This window comes from Hippoglossus stenolepis, chromosome 2 (assembly GCF_022539355.2).
Source record: "Hippoglossus stenolepis isolate QCI-W04-F060 chromosome 2, HSTE1.2, whole genome shotgun sequence".
NCBI classification, from domain to species: domain Eukaryota; kingdom Metazoa; phylum Chordata; class Actinopteri; order Pleuronectiformes; family Pleuronectidae; genus Hippoglossus; species Hippoglossus stenolepis.
The window spans coordinates 15,584,616-15,601,166 of NC_061484.1; the positions used below are offsets into that span (position 1 = coordinate 15,584,616).

The 16,551-nt window shown below is 43.0% G+C and overlaps 1 protein-coding gene across 1 annotated transcript in view; it reads left to right on the plus strand.

Annotated features, from left to right (window-relative positions):
- Positions 1-15,687, plus strand: part of grin2bb (glutamate receptor, ionotropic, N-methyl D-aspartate 2B, genome duplicate b) — a 98,185-nt gene extending 82,498 nt beyond the window's left edge. Inside the window, exons 14-15 of the mRNA XM_035146144.2 lie at positions 2,937-3,175; positions 9,403-15,687. Of these exons, the coding sequence (XP_035002035.1) occupies positions 2,937-3,175; positions 9,403-11,808 (2,645 nt within the window). The 3' untranslated portion in view covers positions 11,809-15,687. The remainder of the gene's footprint in view (positions 1-2,936; positions 3,176-9,402) is intronic.
- The last annotated feature ends 864 nt before the right edge of the window (positions 15,688-16,551 follow it).

Sequence of the window (16,551 nt, forward strand, 5' to 3'; positions counted from 1 at the left end):
AACTAACGTTATTACAGTAACAACCGTTATCAAGCAACATTAGAATACTGACACATCTGACAACTGCAGGCCAGACGGGACAGACGGGACAGATTAGTCTGTTGATCAATACAAAGTCAGTAAGTGTGTTTACATCGGTCATTTCAATGGAATGTGAGTCCTGTCCAATGAAGGTTCTTCTGCCCCGCACTGAAAACGTGAATTGGTTCGGGGCACAACTCTCCACCTCCAGCAGAGGTACATTGTGCTCCATTCTGTTCAACACATGCCAGATCATATATTGTGGAGCATGTTGAGTCACACACACGTGTTTGTGACTGTGGCTGTGTTCAGAGTCTGTGTTCCACAAAGATCAGTTGTGTCTGTACAAATTGACCAAGTCTTATCGTTGTGTCACCTGCGCACATCATGTCAGACATTACATCCCATTACTTCATGTGGACTGTTTGGCTGTCAGCACGCATACGTTCATCCAGGTTTAGATGTCAGACTCGTCGATGTTTGCTCATATCTGTCACATCCTGCTCGAGTCCACATATGAACATGATGTGGGTCATATGTGCAGAGGCAGAGGGTCAGCAACGACCGGCTAACAGGAAAACGATGTCACTGTATCTGAACAGACACAGGATCAGGAGGAAAGAGGGGGAGAGGTTAAAAATGGAGGAAGAAAGGGATGACGATCGTGATGTTGAAGAACGGAGGAAGGAATAGAAAGGACAGAATAAATATTATTTCAATAACAATTGAATAGATGCCAATGATTTGGAATTCCATTATTGACTCTTTTTTGTATTAATCCAATTATTAAAGCTCCTACAAGGAACTTTTCATATTTGTTGATTTTGGCACCTCTATGGACAAAGCGGTAGTGTTTCCACTGTCACCTGTCCTAAAACCTCGGTCCAGACAGCATGTGCATTTGTTTTGGAAGTAGTGAAAAAAAAGAGGTAATGTATTGTGTATGGGGAGCGCTGGTCTGTACGGGTTAGGCTTTAGCCTCGTGCGTAGCTTGGCTCGCTCCCCCCACTTCTGTTTCCTCTCCCACTTCTGTTTCCTCTCCCTCTGCCTACATATAGGCTTTTTAAGCCGTAAATTGTTGCTCTGACCTCGTGGGTAATCTGTCCCGACCACAGACATTGAGAATAGTTTAAGGAAAAAGAAAAAACTTTCCCCTGATTGTCTCATTTGCTGTTGTAGGTCATAAAGAGGCAGCAACATTAAAATGAGACTATTTCTTAACCAGTTAAAAACTAATTGTAGGGACTTTAACTCCTTTGAATTTGATTCACATTGCACATTTTAAATAGCACAGAGTCTGTATTCAGGGGAGCGCATGTGCAGTTCCTGTTCTTGGTTTTGTGGGATATCTGGCATCCCTGGAGTTGAGCCAGAAACATGCATCCAGTTTTTTACCTCCACGAGGTAGGTCCTGTTTTCTTCTGCGTATGTTTGTCTGTTTGTTTGTTAGCAGGAATACACAAAAACTACTCTTGACCCAAGGAGGAACCCATTCAATGTTGGAGTGGATCCAGATAAACACCCTTCTAGTTGTGACTGTATTAGTTCCCTGTGTTCTTTTTCTGTTAACATGTGTTTATACCATAGAACTTCTTTGCACCACTTTAATCATGCAAAATACATCGTTATTTTAAATGCTACTCTATTAATGACTTTACAAATCAAAGATGCATTTTTCCCAGCAGAGGTTTGTCATAATATATCAAAGCACAGGTGAAACCTTACATTTCATCAACAATGGCTCTCTGAGACAGGTTATTTCATCTTTGTCCATTGAAATGCAGCCATCACAAAAACTTCACCTTCACTTTTTAAAGGAATAGTTCATCATTTTTGTGAAAACACATATTCTGTCAGTGTCGTATCTTTGCATTAAGTCAGGACCTGGTGACTTGAGGTGCTTTGATTAGTTTAACTTGCCTTGCTACATAAGTACAATCAGCATTCACTCCCAGATCAAGTAGACATGGGTTCCGATTCCAATCGACAGTGGTGGAAACGAGACACCCAGACGAACACGCAAATTTGGCAAGACAGAAAGGAGAGAGTGCCTCAGGTTTGTGATGGGGGGGTGGGGGGGTGTGACGTCGAACATGACGCACCGACGAAAAAAAATAGAAAGGCAAACTCAGTCGGCTTTTCTTAGCAGGTTTACCCGTGTTTAAAGAACCCTGCGTATATCCAATAATACGTTAAATCTTTAATCCAAACACAGAGAGAAATTTTATATTTATTTCTTGTCATCACAGGGATGTTGCCAGGTGTGATACCATTAAACCTGTGCTTAGGAGACACTGCACGGAAGCTGAGCCAATTAATGTTACTCAGAAAATAGTTCCAGTAAAAACTAGTTCTCTGAGACAAACACTCATAGACATGTTGCGCAAGCATTGGGAAAATATATACTGCCTTGATCTCACATAGACACACAGACGCTCAACAAAAAAAACAGACAGACCATTGGTGCAGATCAAACAAATCTCTCTGGACATGTCCTCCTGCCTCAGTAGCCCCTCCCAGGGATGTGGAACTGAGGGGGACACATTGAAGGGCGGAAACGCTCATCACGTGAACACATACACTTCCTCCCTGAGGAATGTCTGATCCCAGAAGGCAGTTGTGTTTTTTCCCCCCCCCACAAAAAGGAAGGGTGAGGCTTGCGTAAGCAATTCTTAATGAGGATGATCCTCTGGCGGCATTTAGTCAAAATAATGCAACATGACATTTGTTGCACGTACATGAGACCTGAGCTGTTTTTGGCATCAACTCACCGTGTAATAAAATGTGTCCTCTCTTTTTGTACTCACACTTACATGCTCAGACACCCAAGGGAGAAAAGCCATCCAAGTGTGCAAGTCACCCAAACAGTTACATCAACACATCCAAGCGCTAACCTGCGTTTCTCCTTCCTCCAGGTGATATGGAGGAGTTTGAGGCCCTGTGGCTGACGGGCATCTGCCACAACGAGAAGAACGAGGTGATGAGCAGCCAGCTGGACGTGGACAACATGGCAGGGGTCTTCTACATGCTCGCGGCCGCCATGGTCCTGGCATTGCTCACCTTCATCTGCGAGCATTTGTTCTACTGGCAGCTGCGCTTCTGCTTCATGGGCGTGTGCACCGGGAAGCCCGGGTTCACCTTCTCCATTAGCAGAGTGAGTGGGCTCGTGTTTTATTTTAGGTCTGACCTTTGTCCTCCTGACAGACAGATCACAGCAGTAGTTGTTTTAAAACCAACGGCTCTGGTTGAGTTGTATCAAGTCTGTCAGGGGGATACGATGACTCACCTGACTTACCTGTGGCTTTTTTATTTAGCACAGCCAGACAGTTGTAGCAGCCTGTGTAGCAGCCTGTGCCGATTCAGAAATACTCTCAAAACAAGTTCTCAGTGTTATAGCAAGTTGACATTTCCAATTTGTATCATTTAATTTAAAGACCCACTCAAATAGCTTATCACACCCCATAAAACTCGTCTTTCTTCCTCAAAATTACATATTCACTGAAAGAATTTCCCCTCTTAGCATAATGATTTTAATGTTATTCTACACCTTCCTACTGATCGCCTCCCACAAGTTGACAGGATTGGTTTCTAAAGTCACAAACCCTGGCTGTTTGAATACCATTTATAGTCTGGTGTCCAGAATTTACATTAAAGTATTAAATCTATGATAAAATGTCTTGAATATTTTCAAAAAGAACAAAACTCTGAGATTATCATGATTATATCCCAGCATGTTACCATACCTTGACTTTGATGACATATAACCATTTAACCAAATAACATACATGATTTGGATGAGTTGATAACTGTTGTGCACCAGGCACTACAAAGTATTCCTTGCAAATGTATGACTTTATAATCTTAGAGAATATCTGAGTTTTTTCTCAGCAAATTTTGCCACTTTAATCCTCTGAATATTACCCCCCTCTTCTGGCTCTGTAATGTGAAATATGAAGGATCAATACAGAACAGTAATCCAGCTAATCAGTGATATCTGTTTGCAGGACTGCAGCTAACAACAGCCTAGTACTGAAAATAAAAATTTAGGCCAAAACTAATGAACTACAACGTTAAGATGAGTTTGTTCTAAATTAATTAGTTCATCCGGCGTAAGTGTTTATAGCTGTTATAAAAACAGATGCACGGAGTGTGGGTGAAAAGCTGGCTGTCATAAACAGGGGTGAGATGCTGTCTTCATTAAAATATTTGGATATTAGCGAACATTTTCAGACAGTCTCTCCCCAGAAATATTTCCAAGCAATTTGTATGTTTTTACAACCCTGTTTATTGTTTCACCTTGAGTCACTCGCCCAGTCACTGTGAAATGTTGATTTCAGAACGTTACACCAACAGGTGAACACGGCAGTGAGGTAGGAGGGATTCTGACGCTGTTTGACCCTCGAACAACCACCTCATTTGAAAGCATACTGACACCTTAAAGGTTCAGTGTGTAAAATTTAGTGACATCTAGTGGTGAAGTTGCATGTTGCAGCTGAATACCCCTCACCTCAAACTCCCCTTACAAACGTAACAGAGAACCTGTGGTAGCCTTCAGTTGTCATAGAAACTCAAAAGGTGTTTAGTTTGCCCAGGTTAGTAGACTTTACATTGGGACCCGCTCCCGATGTAAATATAAAGTATTTCAATATAAAGGGCCAATTCTAGGTTAAAGAAAACAATCATTCGTGAAAACATCACTATGATAATTTTATATTCAAGTTCTGCCAATAGATCCCTTTCACCTAAATCTTACACACTGAACCTTTAACGTCTGGTCAAACTATGTCACTAACTATTCTGACTTCAAGAGTCATCTAGAATGGGAATAGTTTATGAAAGCATCCTTACCAATGAATAATACAGGTAACAATTTAATTCTGTACATCCTCTCTCCACATTAAAAATAGAGGAATGAAAAACTTAAATGGACACATGCTGTAAGAACACAAGGAAATGACACATCCAAGCATCACATTTCATTTTGAGGATATCGATATGTTGACGGATTGGAAAAATTAACCATAAATAGGGTAAGCTCCAGTTTGATCTTTTCCTCTTGCTCACGCTGCTTCTGTGTGCACGTGAAACGACTGCTCTTGGATTTTTCCTCTGCTCTTGGATTTTTATTCACTGCGCTCATCCTGCAGAGGAGAAATCCGAGAGCAGACGTTTCCTGTTCACTAAGGAGGCATGTGTATTGGCAGATGAGCACAGGAAATCTGTCCAAGCAACAAAATATCTTAGTGCAAGCGCACAGTTTGAGAACAAGCAGAGCAAATCCAAGCACAACCAGCAGCTATTTGAGTGCAAGCATACATTTTGAATACAAGCGTAAGGTTTGAAGTGAAAGCATGAAAAAAGTCGGAACTGAAGAAGTCCTGCTCTCTAAGTGAAAGACCACGCTCTTGAATAAAAACAAATTGTTTATCTGCTGGCCTCAATTGAGCCTCAGTCCCTGACACCGTTTTTAAAAAACTCATTATCTTTCTAAAATCCACTCTTCATCTGCTTAATGTTGCTGAAATTAAAGCTGTTTACTGTGCTGCACATTCTCGACCGGTGACCTGAAGCTGTGCCGGTGGATGTTGCAGAGCGCGTCTCGACTTAGTTACAACTACGCTCAGATGGGTCACTTAACAAGGTGTCTTTGTGTTATTGATGCAGACTGCTTCGGGTCCTTGTGTGTTAAGGCTGAAGGTGTTTCTAAATGTGCCACCATTTTACACCTGCTAAAACAAACCACACACAATTTAAAAGATCCGACCTTGAGCACTTCAGTCTATTTTATGTTTTATTTTTTTACTTCTGAAGCTCTAATATTTATTTAAAAATATATTTGTATTGTTCTCCCTTTTAGCAGCATGGCAGGGAAAAGAACAGAGTAGGGATCAGTGACAACAGGCAGACATGATGTTGATAAATTTAGACATGGCATGAAAAGGAGGAGCTGGGGTGGAGGCGGGTAAGCGGGTTGCAGAGGAAGCAGGACGGGTAGGCAGCTAAAGCAGCTTTAATAGAGAACCCTATATTAGATTTTCCATATGAATGCACAGAAAGGAACAAGCTGAGCCGTCTGATGTTGACTGATCGTGACTGATAGTGGACTGATCTTGACGTCATGGACTGCCCAAACCAATGCTACGCTCAATACGACAAACAGAGTGGTTCAGTCTATTATCTTGTTGTTGACATATAAACAGAGTCCATTTCTCCCATTTGTCTTGGCATAGTTCCTCTGGAGCTCTTGTTATGAGTTAGCTGATCCACATCTTGAATTACATTCACAGTTTTAAGTCACTGTGTTGGTGGTTCTGCCTTGTACAGCATGTTCTAAACTGTACTAGACCTTTTTTACAAATATCATCAAATATTAGACTTTTCTTAACATATCTCCTGTGATGTTACTTAAGTACAGAACCTTACTTGACCTTTTGAGTGTTTCATGGGTATTTTAATAGGAGATGACTGAAATAGGTAGTTAGACGACTCTTTTTATCGTATCTCTTTGTATACTGAGGTCTAGTAGAAGGACAGGTTGGTTGGATACAGTTTGATAATATACCAGAAAGCCTTAAAGGGGACATAGCATGCAAATTCCACTTTGTTAGTGTTTCTACACGTTAATGTGGGTATCTGGCATGTCTACCAACCCGGGTCCTTATTATTCATGCAAATAGTCAATTCTAGCACAGCTTTTATTGGGCGCTGAATAGTGAGTATAAAGTTTTTTTTGAGCGATGTAGTTCTATCCAAATTTAATATTAACCAACATTGACCCCACATATTCATATTCCATCCATTTACAGGTATTTTATCAAGCAGAGATTTAAACAATTCTTTTAGATGGGGCATAAAAATGAAAAAGTGTCTTCTTTCTTTCTCCCTTCCTTTCTTCTTTCATCCGTTCCTTCCTTCCTTTCTAATATTCAATTTTAATTACCATATATAAATCTAATGACTATAATTATACCCTTATCTGATCAGATACATCTTTTAAAATGAGACATATTCTCGTGCTCTGTCTTTTTTCATCTCTGTCATGTCTGTCTGAACCACTTTAATTTCTTCAGTTACTCCGGTTTTAACTTTGCAGACTTTCTGTGAACTCCATAAGCCTTTCTCTCATGCTGGGCTGCATTGTCTGTCGTGTTGGTCTGCATCACAGCTTCGTCTCATTCAGCTGCTCCTACACGGCCGTCACGGTACTCGCCTTTGTTGTCACCGTCATCTTGATTTCGCATTTATTCATATCCCCGCCTGCTTCATCTACTCTCCTGTATTCTCCTTCAGAAGTGCTGTTATTGGCCTGTATTCCTTGTGTCTCTTCATCATCTTGCTTGCATAGTCATTTTCAAAAATTAAGTTGCTTCCCATTGAGTTCAGTCCTCCGCTGCCATGCTTTCTTCAGATCTACTCCATCAGGTAGTGTGAGAGGATTTTTCAACAACTCACTTAAAAATTCAGTGACTGATCTACCCTTCTTCATAAATTCAGAGGATATTTCTCAAAGAACAGTTCTCCAGCTCAACTGTCTTGTCCTGCATCTCAGTTTTTCAGTTTCACCTCTGTCAGCAGTATGTCTCTCATCTCATAGCAGCCGTTCTAGGTCTGCTATCTGCATCTGAGCCTCCGTGATACTTGAGTTTTGTCTCTGCAACAGAACTTAAATCTTTAAACGTAATCAAGACCTCTTTCATAGGTTTCTTGATATTGAAAAGCAGCATAGGGCAGATCATTCACCAAGATCCCACCTCTTATTTTGTTCAGCCTTTAGTCTTTTAGCCCTATAAGAGAATGTCAGGCCCTCGATCAGTGCATGTTGAGAAGCTGTGTTATACCTTCTCATGAGTTGATCTTCCTTTCTTCACTGCTCTTGTCCTCATCTGCATTTTTTGTATTTTCTTTCTTGTCAGTCTTGAGAGTCTTTCAATTTCCCTCCTCTAGCTGATTTGACCGCTGTTTTCTATTAAAAGGTGGAACAGACTCTCGGGAGTTCCTCTTGATGTCACGCCATCAGAAGCTCAAACTGTAATATATTTATGCAAAACATGGTACAAGATCCACTCGAAGCTCTAATGTGCTGAATTTTACTCGTTGAATTACAACATTCATCTCAAGTGCAGGCATGTTTCAAGTGTGGTGCGATTACTGAAGAGTGGTCCTACAGCCAGACATCCTTTACACATTTCCACGCCTGGTTGAACACTCAAGTTGTAGTGCAAGAAAGCCAAAAATGATCCAGATAGTACACAGTATATAGAAAGTGGATAGACAAGTGATGGCAATAAAGAAGGGCTAATGAGATACAGATGAGAAGGAAGAGATGAGTTATGATAAAAAATAAACCAGTAGCAGGACCAAGGCAGAGTAGAAAAGAATAGACACAGCGGTGTGCCAAAGACCTCGGTTCTATTGCCTTTCACTGGAGCCAATGTAGCCATAGATGTGGAGAGATAGACAGACAATCCCATTGTAGTGGCTGCTGCTCACCTGAGCTGGAGATAAAACCGACACAAGGAGAAAAAAGCGGCATAAAAGAGGAGAGGGTTGATATTCAGATCCCAGACTGCAGCTCGGCACTGGGGAAAGTGACTAAGAGACGGACGGAAACTGTTTCTGACAAGTTGACACCTTTTGAGAAACGTTGGCCCGCTCGCCGGCTGGTGGGTAGTGTGTCCTCGACCTTTCGGGTTTGGCTGTCGCCTCGACCGCAGATTTCCTCGGCGCCCATTTAAACACACTTGATTGACTTCACTCGCAAGGGCTTTCCCTCGTCGCTTGAGAATCCAACAGCAACAAACACACATGTATTAATGGATAATGACATTTTCTGTTTTTTAATGAAATGAGGCACCAATTTCAGTTGAATTTACATAACATTGATTCAGCCTGATTGGTGGTTAAATCCATGAGTTAACTACCACCCTTGTGTTATCAATCAAGACTTTGATGTCCTTATGCCCCTCTCCGTTCTCTGTGTGCTGAGCAGCAGCAATGAGGCTCCATGTTGTTCCCCAGAGAAAATACATTCATGCCCCTATTACTGTTTAATTGTATGCAAACAAAGAGTCTGGTCAGCGAGAACATGGCAATGCATTAACCTCTCTCTCTCTCTGTCTCTGTTTGTCTCTCTCTTTCTCTCTCTATCTATCTCTCTTTCTCTGTCTGTTTATGAGTCTGTTGTTTGACTTTGTCTCTCTCACATTAACTCCCCTCTGGTTCTTGACTCTTTACTGCTGCCACACATTTTACTTGTTGTTTTCCTCTTACTCGAGCTTCATACTGAAACTCTCACTTTTCGTCTTTCTTCCTCCCATGGCCTGTCTCACCCTCTCTTTCTCTCTCTCTACCTCCCTTTTCTTCTAATTTTTTACACTCCAGGGTATCTACAGCTGCATCCACGGGGTACAAATCGAGGAAAACAAGTCATCCATAGACTCACCTTCGGCCACCATGAAGAAGAACATGAACAACACCCATTCCAACATCCTGCGGTTGCTCCGCACTGCAAAGGACATGACCGCTGTCCCGGGCATTAATGGCTCTCCGCATGCCGCCCTGGAGTACAGCCACAGTGGTCGTGAGTCAACTCTCTATGATATGCAGGAGCACCGGCGCAGCCTGGTGGGTCACCCTGTAGACTGCAAGTCAGCGCCGCCTTACATGCCAGAGGACAACATGTTCAGTGACTACATCAGCGAGGTGGAGAGGACTTTTGGCAACTTGCCCCTGAAGGACAGCAACCTGTACCAGGACCATTACCTGCACCACCACCCGGCCTCGGCTCTGGGTATGTCCGGCCCCCCGCCTAATAGGCCGCGTAGTTTAGGCAGCGCTAGCTCGTTGGATGGGGGCATGTTTGATTGCGACAGTTTAGGGGGAGGGGTAGCGCCTATCTTTACCACCCAGCCCCGGCCCTCCATGACTCACAGGAATACAAATAAATTTGACCTGATCGCTGGCCACACCCCTGCGGATTCCAGCCAGGTTGGGTTCACGGGGAGCAATGTATATGGCAGGTTTTCTTTCAAAGGAGGCGCATCCAGCACAGGGCTCATCGGGGGTCATGAAAGGTACTGTGGTGGGGGTGGGGCAGGCTCAGGGGGTGACGATGGGAACATTCGCTCTGACGTATCGGATATCTCCACGCACACTGTCACCTACGGCAACCTGGAGGGCAACAACAAGCGGCGTAAGCAGTACAGGGACAGCCTGAAAAAGAGGCCAGCCTCTGCCAAGTGCAGACGGGAGCAGGACGAGATAGAACTGAGCGCCTACAGGAGGAGACCCCACCACCACACCGTCCACCACCACTTCCCTCACGGTCCCCTGGCACACCGCACGGTCTCACCTCCCCTGGAGCGGAAGAGGGGAGGAGGAGGGGGTAATTCTTCACCTTACGTATTCCGCAAAGAAAAAGAGAACCTGAGGGAATTCTATGCGGACCAGTTCCGCTCCAAGGAGGGCAAGGCCAAGTGGGAGCAAGAGGGAGGAAGTGGAGGAAGCGGTGTGGGCGGCGGTAGTGGTGGTGGTATCTGTAAAAGCTTAGTGCCTGTGGAAGACTTCCTCAAAGGTAAAGGCAAGAAGGTGGAGTGTAAAGGTGGAGTGGGCTCAGTGGCGACAGGACAGCAGGGCCACACCTGCTGGGAGAAGGGGATTTCTGGTCTAGGAGGGGGGGGCATAGCAGGGGGTGACTGGGAGTGTCGTAACTGCCACAGTGTATGTCACCATGGTGGTGGTGTCGGAGGAGGCGGCACGTGCCAAGCTAGCGCAGTTGGGGGGAGTAGCAGTCGCCCCAGCTCCGCTACCAGCAAACGCGGTGACTCCTGTAAGGTGCAGCCGAGCAACCTTTACAACATCAGTGAGGATAACATGGTGTTCCCTGGAGAGAAGAGTAGTGTCGGACCCAGCCAAACGCAAACTCAGGCACAGCGCAGGAAGCTAGGGCCAGGTGGGAGGGTGTTACGAAGGCAACACTCATATGACACATTCGTGGACCTTCAGAGGGAGGGGGCAGGCCGCATGGGAGGGGTTGGTGGGGGTAGTGGGGGACAGTTTCCCCAGCCCCGAAGTGTGAGCTTGAAAGACAAAGATCGCTTCATGGAGGGCCCCAGCCCTTATGCTCACATGTTTGAGAGGTACTCCGGTGACAGGGAGTCTCCCATGTTTGGAGGAATAGGTGGGGATAGGGCGAAAGGAGGCTCCTCGTTCAGTCTGTTCCGTGGAAGCGAAGGTGGGTTGCATCGGCGGTCGGTGGGGGAGAGAGACCAAAGGGACAGAGATAGAGCTATGATGGGAGGTGGGGGCTGTGGTGGTGGTGGTGGTGGTGGTAGCAGAGGGGCCGGGACTTACTCCTTGTCTAAATCTCTCTACCCAGATAAGGTGAACCAGAACCCCTTCATCCCAACCTTCGGCGATGACCAGTGTCTATTACACGGTGGCAAACCGTACTACGTCAAAAAGCCACAGACGCAGCCAGAGCAGCAGCAGCAGCAACTTCTCAACAACAGCCGAGGAGGAGCAGGGGACTTCCGCGGCTCCATGGGAGCGGCTTCCTATTTGCCCGCATCCGCCACAGCTGGGGTGATGTCCAATGTGGCCCCCAGGTTCCCCAAAGAGCTGTGTCTGAGCGGGGTGGGAGGGCCCATGGGGAACCACCACGGGGCCAACAAAGTACTGCCTGCGGGCCGGGACACATTAGGTTTGGGGCCGGCACAGAGACCCTTCAATGGTGCCAGCAATGGACACGTTTATGAAAAGCTCTCCAGCATTGAGTCAGACGTCTGAGGGAAAAGACGAAGGAAGAAAGAAAGAGAGAGAAAGAAGACGAAGTGGGTGAAGAAAAGGAGGAGGATGGAGAGAAACATACAGAAGCAAAAAGAGAGAAACAGCTCAGGCGGATGACCTCTCTGTGTGAAGAGAAGGAGGAGACACGATACTGTGTGTTGTTGTCACTCCCCTAAACGGAAAGAATTTGGACGATGCACAGAGGCCACTACAGGCTAAGATGTCGTGAAGTCCGCCTGGAGACAAGTTTTTAATGGGAAGAGAAGATTCTGGTGCTGCTACGACGCTCAGAGAAAGATAGGGGTGGAGGGAGGGGAAAAACGCGAAATTAAATTTCCAGTCTCTTCACATGCTCATCGTCTTTCCCTCCCTCCTGCAGTTCCTTAACACCAACAGAAATACAATCATGAATGAGAAATCAACGCTTCTGTTGAAGTAACAGGGTAAACTAATAATAATTGTATTGATAATGTTGATAATATTATTGAATATTATTCTAGTGTTTACTGATGATTGGTTTGGATTGTTTTTAAGTTTAATTCATTTATTTAAATGGTTCATGTTACATATTTGTATGATGTTGATTCTTTCTTAGCTTTCCAACATTACAGGACACTGGTCAGTACAGATCTTTTTGAGGTTCCTGTAATTTGGACTCTTTTGGATTCTTTGCTATTAATTCTTCATGTTTGATCTTTTTTTTTCAACTTTTCTTATTTTTGAGTGCTGTGACGTGTATGTAAAAGGCATGACTTGCTGAGTACATTCAATGTACTTTAAATTTTTTTCCAAAGCAGGTTTTTCTTTCAGCTGCAGAAACAACATCATCATACTGATTTGCCATTTGCTCTCATTTTTCTGCTTGGCAGTAGCAAATGGGTCTCGCATTTTGAGCTGGATGTGCCTTAAAGGATCAATACTGATTTTCTACACTTAAGATCTCTTCTGTTGGTCGGCAGATCCACTTACAAACAATTAGTCAATTGGTTTGAGTGAAGAGATAACTGAAAAAATCTGAGATGAGAGTAGAGCTTCACGAGTGTCATTCATCATGCTGTTCCAGATGTTACAGGGAAGTAAAACACAGACTGTTGCAGTCGAGGAAGTTTCATTTCCTACATTGACCCCCAACTGTAAAAGTTAACAACAGCAGGATTACAAGGGTTAAAACCACAGTGCCATAATAAATAAACATTCCTGTTCCCCCCAAAAAGTCAGGTACGACAGAGCCTGCTGCTGTATGTGAGGAAATGATGCTTTAGAATTAAAATGTAAACGCTTCTTCTTGTACTATTAACTCCAGATTATCTAATCGCAAGACAATTTCCTTTAAACCATCTACGATTAAAGTTCAACAAGCTTTATCACTCCTCGCCTCATCAGAGCAGATGATCCAGGACCCAAGTATCCATTAAATACAAGCACATCATATTTAATGTTTTCAACGGGCCTCACTCGATTGACCGTGACGCTTGTGCTGTTCAGGACCTGGACATCTGAGGGACCACACCAGCACACAGCCCTAGATCATCATATCATCGTGTCGTCTTGCAATTCATCACAATTTATTGAACTCCCCTTTACTGTACGTTGTGTCATTTCTTTATTCTCTTTATAAAAAGAAATGTGTTCTCACCTTACAGCTGCAGAGTAGTGTCCCTCTGCAGTGTAAAGGAGCAGGGCAACAATTTGGGAATAAGCTTATGAGCTGTTCTCTCTGTGAAATAATCTCTGTAAACAGATTCTGCATGTGAATAAAGAATCTGGAGGTGAGGGACAAGATTTCGGGGCCTTAAAGCCTTCTGGTTTCTGTTTCCAGTTTGACCAATCACGTTTGAGCAGGCCTTGGTTGCCCGAAGGTAAACAGTCCGTGTGGAGAGCAAAGAGGCCAACGGCTGTTTAACTCATGTGCATTCATACGCAGAAAGATGTTAATAGAGACTAGCCATTAACAATCTGCACCTAAAACACCTATAAAAAGTGGATATTTAATGTAGGGATATGTAAGTGGTGTTAATCATCTCATCTTACTCTCAGCAAGAAAATGAATAAGCGTAATTCTCAATGTGTCAAACTTTTTAAATTTCCCAATAAAAGAGCTGGCTTATTCAGTCGTCATTTCTCCCAACGTGTTGCTCAAATCCGCATTTTCAGCAAACAGAACACACAGAAACATCCTCTCTGTACTGTGACCTTGATTTCTGCCTCCAGTCGACAACAATCTGCTCAACATGCTGAGATTTTGATGAAGGAAAGAATTTGCCCTCAAGTCCAAGGTCCTGTGGATTCATGTGTCGACTGCAGACGGTGAAGAAGAGGAATAAATAGGAAGTGAATATCCTCCATAAAGCAGGTGGTGGGTTTTCTAAAAAGCATCGTCTTTGTTAGTGCGGGGCTCGTGGTTTAACTTTGATCAATAGGCAGCTCCCAAATCCTCAACCTCACATCTCTGCTCGGACACATCACACAGACAAAGATATACCATTGTAAGTTGATATTTAAGACAACGATTCTCCAGTTTTCAGTTATTTATTGTCACTTAAACTTGACTTTAAATCGTCTTGCTAAACCAAATTTTGAATATCTAAGCACAATCTGACTGAATGGATCTGACATGAAGTTTGTTGTACATCCCAGTCGAAACTTCAGTAGACTTTCCTTCTCTTGGTTGACAAGTCAGTATGTATGATACTAAGGGTTTTGTAAGGACTTGCATGTATACTCTTAGTTCTTATTTCTTTCTTTCTGTTTTTCAAATCTTAACTTTTAGCCTTTTAACGGGGCGCTTTTGAACGATATTTGGAGTTTTATCAATTTCGTCAGTACTGATGATCCATGTGGTACTGTGCGTGTGCGTGCTTGTTTGTGCAAGAGAAGACACAAATCTTTCACAGTCAAAATTTTTGGTTATACTCAAATAAATATGGCGAAATTGAATTTGAAAAATGTCACTAGGATAGACAACATTTTTATTGTTAGTGTTATACAAAGATTGATTTTCTTGATAGTTTGTGTAAATGCTTTTTTAACAAGGTTGAGGTCTTAATACATTCATGTCACTGAAGAAGCCTTTTTTCATTTCTACTTTTTCTTGTTTTTATCCTTTGAATATATCTCATTATTTCTGTTATTGTATGTGCCTGAATACATACGCTTGATTACCTCTGTGAGTGCTCATATGGAAGAGAGACAGAGTGTGTGAGAGAAAACTGTGTTATTGTACTTGTATTATAAAAAACAGTATGTAAATACTTTACCTCACGCTCATGGACTTTTGATAAAAACCTGTACAAAAGGGCAGAGAATAGATCTATTTGGGATAAATCTTTGATTCGTAGGTTCCCCTTGCAAAATTGCTTTTGTAACAACTTCAGGCCAGGATACGTGCAATCGGTTCTTATCACAGACACATTTTGATAAGTCGAGGTTTGTTGATGTGTTTTTGTTTTTTTTTTCCTCTTTGATTTGGTCAAATACCTGCTTGTCTTTTCCTCAAATGAAAAATTGTAAAGCACCACCATTAATTGGTTCACAGAAAGCACAACAGATTATTACATTTCTACAGAGGTTGTTTCTTTCTTTCCTCTTTGGCTGCATCCTCTGATTTTTGGTTTGTTTTCGGCCACAGGAGGTCGAACAACATCCCTGAGCTGTACAGATTGTGAAAATTGTACATACGACAAAACTCTAGTTCACCCTCACATTTTTTTGTATGGAGAGATATTACTTGTGTGAAGACAGTATTTCAAATTTGATTGAATATTTAGTAATATTGAAAATGAGATTAAACACAGTCAGTGTGAAAAATAAGTGCTGGGAAATATTATTCTTCTGTCTCTTTGGAATAAAAGTGTTGAGTATTAATAAAAAACAAGAACACTCCAGACTTTGTTCGTTTGTCTTGTTCCTGTCTAACCCCCCCCCACCTCCCCTCCGCCAGTTTTTCCCCAGACAAGGAGGTCCTGTTTTCACCCTTGTCTGTTTGTTAGTGAGCAAGATCATACGAAAACTATAGATTTCCACAAAACTTGGTGGAAGGACGCAGTATATGAATCAGTATATGAATATATATTTTTGTGCGGATTCAGATCAGGGGCCAGGAAATTTCTTTCCTCTTTCTTTAACATTGTGAGGTCGTTTTTCAACATCCTCACCATTTTCCCAGGGAATACCTCATGGATCTTGATGAAGAAAACCAGGCACGTTTAGACAACTGGTATCTGTGAGTGTGTGAAATTTGGTGCAGCTTAATTGAATATAAGTGACTGTTGTGGCTTGGCGGAGGTATGAGCTCTATACTATCTATCATTTGTGGTGTCCACAGGGTGCCAGAGAGAAACAGGACTTTCACGTGACTCCTATTTATACTTGACATTCAAATGCACCAGGGTGGTGTTGTAACAGAACATATTGATATGCTCCATAGGTCATCAGAGGATCAGACGTAATGGCTGCAGCTGAGCATCGTCTTCTGCATCATCTTCCACTGTATCTTTTTTTGTTTTCTTCCTCTCCGTCTTTTCTGAGATGCATGTGCAAAAAGGTGCATTGAGAGGGAGCGGAGAAAATAAATAATGAGATAAGGAAAAGGAGAAGTGATGCAAACTGAGCAGCGAAGATCAAAGTGTCTCTCTCCTCGGACTCCCTCTCTTTACTCTGAAAGCCTCGTCCAGCAACAGGAGTTATTTAAAGAAGCCAGCAGGTTTGAGAATGCGTATAGATTCGGTGGGAGAATTTCTTCTG